Source organism: Montipora capricornis, chromosome 10 (genome assembly GCF_036669925.1).
Source record: "Montipora capricornis isolate CH-2021 chromosome 10, ASM3666992v2, whole genome shotgun sequence".
Lineage (NCBI taxonomy): Eukaryota > Metazoa > Cnidaria > Anthozoa > Scleractinia > Acroporidae > Montipora > Montipora capricornis.
In genome coordinates, this window is record NC_090892.1 from 6,188,453 (window position 1) to 6,193,452 (window position 5,000).

At 40.0% G+C, this 5,000-nt stretch overlaps 2 protein-coding genes across 2 annotated transcripts in view; one reads left to right on the plus strand and one right to left on the minus strand.

Moving 5' to 3' along the window:
- The window catches only part of LOC138021614 (alpha-2-macroglobulin receptor-associated protein-like), a 7,318-nt gene extending 4,414 nt beyond the window's left edge, over window positions 1-2,904 (minus strand). The window contains exons 1-2 of the mRNA XM_068868521.1: window positions 2,416-2,904; window positions 690-1,024 (exon numbers count right to left, since the gene is read on the minus strand). Of these exons, the coding sequence (XP_068724622.1) occupies window positions 690-1,024; window positions 2,416-2,824 (744 nt within the window). The 5' untranslated portion in view covers window positions 2,825-2,904. The remainder of the gene's footprint in view (window positions 1-689; window positions 1,025-2,415) is intronic.
- Window positions 2,905-4,563: 1,659 nt separating this feature from the next.
- The window catches only part of LOC138018742 (follistatin-related protein 5-like), a 9,553-nt gene continuing 9,116 nt past the window's right edge, over window positions 4,564-5,000 (plus strand). Inside the window, exon 1 of the mRNA XM_068865430.1 lies at window positions 4,564-4,940. Within this exon, the coding sequence (XP_068721531.1) occupies window positions 4,857-4,940 (84 nt within the window). The 5' untranslated portion in view covers window positions 4,564-4,856. The remainder of the gene's footprint in view (window positions 4,941-5,000) is intronic.

The following is a 5,000-nucleotide window of genomic DNA, read 5'->3' on the forward strand; positions in this document are numbered from 1 at the left end:
ATGCATTTTTCAAAGATAATTGATGAATAATATTTGTAAAAGGCTTTAAAATACAAAGCAATGTATGGAGTTCTTTCTCAAATTGAAACTTAATTCAAAAATTTTCTCTCAAAAATGCATGGTTACCCCCAATTTTCTTTTTGGATACCAAGAGTACTTACTAAGATCTACTTTCTCCGGATAGTTTGAAACCACGCTTAAAATATCACTGTTTTGGTAAGCATTACCCATAGGAAACCCAAGTACATGTATCTTGAGAACAATAGTAGGCACTGCCCTTACCACTGCACCTGTTGTGAGAACCTCCATTTGTTCACCTGAAAGAGTGAGCTGGCCCAGTTGCCCATATCTTGGTTTAATTAATACTGGGATGGAAACTCTTCCATATATACAATTATGCCCAGTAACTGGGATAAAATTAATATGATGCAACGCAATTTCATAATAGACCAGATCTTACGGAACTTTAGAATAATAATGACAATTTCTTTTGATAGTTAATCTATTGACTCCTGGAGTGATTAAGAGATTTTACTGTATCTAAAACCAGACAATTTTACTTGTCGACTGGGGATGTGCTGGGCACATGAGGAGTGAATGAGTTAACATACATGTAAATGTAAATATAACACAATCAAAAAATTTCTTCAGAATTATTATTGAAAGTCACAAACACGGTATTACTTTACCTTGATTGAGTCAAGCTCCTCTTGATTAAATTGAGCACGTTTAGCTCGCTCCCACAATTCAGTCACACGAGGATCCTGGAATTCTTCTTTTCCACCTGTTACTTTTTCCTTCAACCTCATGAAGTCTTTTGTTAGTGTTTCATGGGTATCATGAAGTTTATTGTATACGCTTTCCCGTTCCTGGTCTGTGAACTTTGTATGCCTGTGAATAGAGTTTTCCGAAATGCTTTCCGAGTTCTTCAGAATATCCACCAGATGCTTGTACTCTTTAAGTTTATCCTTGTGATGTTGAAATTCAGTTTGAAGGTCATTCAGTTCCTCTGGGCTGAATTTAGCTGTAAAGGAAGGTACATACCTTTCTGTTAATACCCTACAGACCTTAGGTATGATGTGGTATGCAAATTATCTATTTTGCCATTTAAGTCTCAAGTCTTTTTGTGAGAGCTTACTCTTCCATGTAGCCGTTTTTAGTGTTGTCACGCAATAGGGCAAGAAACTTTGCGTGAGGGAGACTAGTGAGAGCTAGATGACAGGAGCAATTAACAATAACTAATAAACTCTTACTAACGAAGCATAAGGGCCGTACTGGGGAATATTGGCCTGTGGTCACAGCAGTACCAAAACGACTAAGGGCTAATATTCCCCAGTACCGTCCCAAGCAACTGAGGTTAGAAAGTTGTTTATAAAATGGCATTGTTTCTTTGAGTGCTTGGCACTTCCTATGTATCATCCAGATTAACTGCCATAAGAAAACTTTGAACAGTAAATGTAGCCTTTTACAGTCGAACCTCTCCTTACGGACACCTCTCTAATACAAAAATAACCTCTATAATACGGACAACGGACACAAAATCTCTGCCCCAGAGAGAAAATTCATACAAACTTAACCTCTTTATTACGGACACTCCAATGATGAAAGTTCTTATTCAACACCATTCCCTGTTTGCCGTTACATATCAGTGTGTAATCAATTGTCTCATTGTTCATACGATAACAGTATGAAATTTTCCTTAGAGCACAGCCTTGAAATGAGGAATAAGCACTCTTTAGGCCTTGTGTCAACCAATTCACACCTCAAACACCCTCGGAGTAAAAATAATTAATCATCTTGGGCCAGTTGTTCAAACGATGGATTGCACTATCCACTGGATAAATCACTATCTAGTGGATAGTGATTTATCCGGAGGATAGCGCTATCCATCGTTTGAACAACTGGGGCCTAGTGTTAGAGTAAAATCTATTAAATTTCACTCTCGGGGTCAATGGGTAAATTCAGATGCGTTACCATGGCAACAGCCTGCAGAGCACTTAAGCCATCAAAAATATAATTTTTCGTGGTAGTACTTATCTGTAGCAGAAGTGGAAGTATGAGTGCTTCAAAACTGTGTTAAGTCACCTTAAGAGTCAAGTGTATTTTTGCGTTGGGGCACAGTTTGGGCTCACGCTGTAGGTTGTTTTTTGCGGAGGGGAAAACGGGACTATCTGGAGAAAAACCTCTCAGGGCAGAGTGGATAACTCACAATCTCAACCTACACGGAAATTGAACCCGGACCATGTGGGACGAGAGAACAAAATAATATGTGGCACGGGGTTTTGTTCTGCGTTATGAAAATGCAATGGCGGAGGTAAAAAAAAAACATTTGTACCACCCTACGCAACTGTTAAGGAATATATTTTAATTTCGGTGTCTACAAAATTATAAGCAAATATAAAAACAGCAACAAACCTTGTGCAGATTCCCAGAGTTCGCTCAAGCGTTTATCATTAAAAACGCCTTGTCCCTCGGTTCCGGCGCGCTTGTCTCTTATATCATTGCCCATATCATCGAAATGATCTTCCAGGTGAAACTGTTGAAGCACACGGGAAAACTTCATTCGAAGCATTGATTCCATTTCACCATCTTCGTCACCACCGGAGGCTTTCACTTCTTTCCAACGAATTTCCGCTCGGTCTTGCATCTCGAGAACATGGCGAAAGTCTTGCAACTTCTGTTGCGACATCTTGTTTTGAGCTTTCCTCCAGATCATGTTCAGCTTCGCCATACGAAATGGGTTCTCTTCATCGGCCTTACGGCCATTGCTTGGGATTAATACCAGAGATATGATGAATAACAGTAGAAAAATCTTAGAACACATTGTTTTCGATGGATCTTCGAAGAGAATGGCACTGTCTGCATGAAAACCTGGTTACCTAAGTCATCACGCGTGTCTTCTCGCGAACTTTCAGCTCATCACGCAATATTTCCCGGAAGAGCGATTGCGTAACCAACCAATTATACGCAACGAAACGTCACGCTTAGTGAGTAAAAAGAACATCTTTGCACACTCTTTCCTATTACTTTGTGACGCATTGCTATACCACTTTCACTTTAGGGGTAGGTGGTCCAAATTTTTTGTTGTTGTAACGACTCGAAGGAAAAACTTTACGTGATGTTTTTCATTGCCAAAATTTTCGAAATAATGGCGGGTACGTAGACTCTAGTATTTCTGTTCATCGAGCAAATTACTGTAACTGCACAGATTTCTGCTTCATTAGAACCCATTTCAAGTCCATGATCAAAATATAGTGTCGTATATATACGTAAAGTCAGCGATGCTGCCTACCATGTTTTGTCACGCATCTGTCGATTACGTGACGAAACACGTGTGACACACAAAAGTTGTCTGAGAGAGACTCCCCTAAGCCTAGTAAAAATCCCAGACGATCGGGGATTTTCGCAGTTTCCCGACCGTCCCAGATTTTACCGAGTATCGGAAAATCAACAAACGCTTGTCCCAGATTCTCCCAATGGTGACTTTCGCAGAAAGTGGAAAGCGCGCCAAAAACTGAAAACTTGCAATGTAGAACCATCGCCGACGTCTCCCTCGTCGCCGACGTCGCCGACAATCGCAAAAATATGGGACACGTCGCAAAAATAGAAACGCTTCCTATTTTCCCGATTCGTCCCCGACCATCCCAGATTATCGGGGATGTCTACGATTTATGGTTTTCATTAGTCGGCAAAGTCTGGGACGGTCGGGAAACTGCGAAATCCCCAATCGTCTGGGATTTTCCCGACATATGAAAACTTGGCTTTAATCTTCCCCGCCAAGCGGAAGAGGTACAGAAGACTTACAGAGTAAGGGCTTCTCACTTCCATAGATGCCCAGTCATCATTACATACCAGATCAACTTTTTAAATTGAATATCTCGATTTCGTATGTTGTCAAGAACTGATACGGTTAATTGGTTTACAAGAATAGATTTAAAATGTCGGCGTTTGGGGCTTTGCTTGAAGTGATCGAATAATATAAAAAACGACACACATCTGCTTTGGACTATTTCATACAAGCATCAACCGGCTTACACAGCGGAGTCAGCGATGGCTCAAATCGTCACGGAACTCAAGTGGACTTAATTGAGCCAACAGGGTTATCTGGATTGTAGTAGTTGTACTGTTTTAAATAATTCATAAACGGGAGTCCGGATGAGACAAGATAATTAACATGCTTATGTGCTTGCAATTTCCTCCAAATTTCCTTCGCAGTAATAATAATTAAATATTTTTATTTCTTATATAATTTATTTCATAATAGATATGGCGCATTTGAATATACTCTTAGAGATATTTGCGCCTAGAACTGCTTAATTTCCCTTTTTCTCTGATGAAATTCACACCATTTAACCAACCGAAACATTCAGTAATGAGAAAACAGCCTTTCCAATACCAATAATTTCAAAAGAGAGTGATATGAAAAATTATCTTGCTTGCTCTTGTGATTGGCTGGGAAGTTCCATTATTAAGAAAAGTCAATTATATTTGTTTTGTCTTTATGACATGATGGGCATTTGGCCAAGTGCCCTGAATTATGCAAAAATATTGAAAAATTCTCTGAAACGTGATTTTAGCAACGCGTACTAAAGTTGTAGCGCTGCTGAAATCAAATCAGCGCGTTTTGTCGGATTCGAGACTGTTTTGATAGTCTCACGATATTTTGCGTCTGTTGGCATACTGAAAAGACACTTGTTTGTGGCAATCTGGTATGCTGGTACTGACTTATCATTTGAATTCTTTGTTGTCGGTTTAAGGCAACATTCCGCGTTCCCCGACTAACAGCAATCGAGCCCGTTCTTAACGCAGCGCGTGATCTCCAGCTGTGTTTTCGGCCAAAGGGCTGTGTGTTGTCAATGCTCTGTGAACTAGCTCCGCCAAAAATGAAGACCACAACCTTCGCTTTCATAATCTTTACATTCGTCTTTCTACGCCCACTGGTAAGTCATAGTTTTACAAGTCATACCATGGATACGTTTTCCGCTATAAAACACACCGTT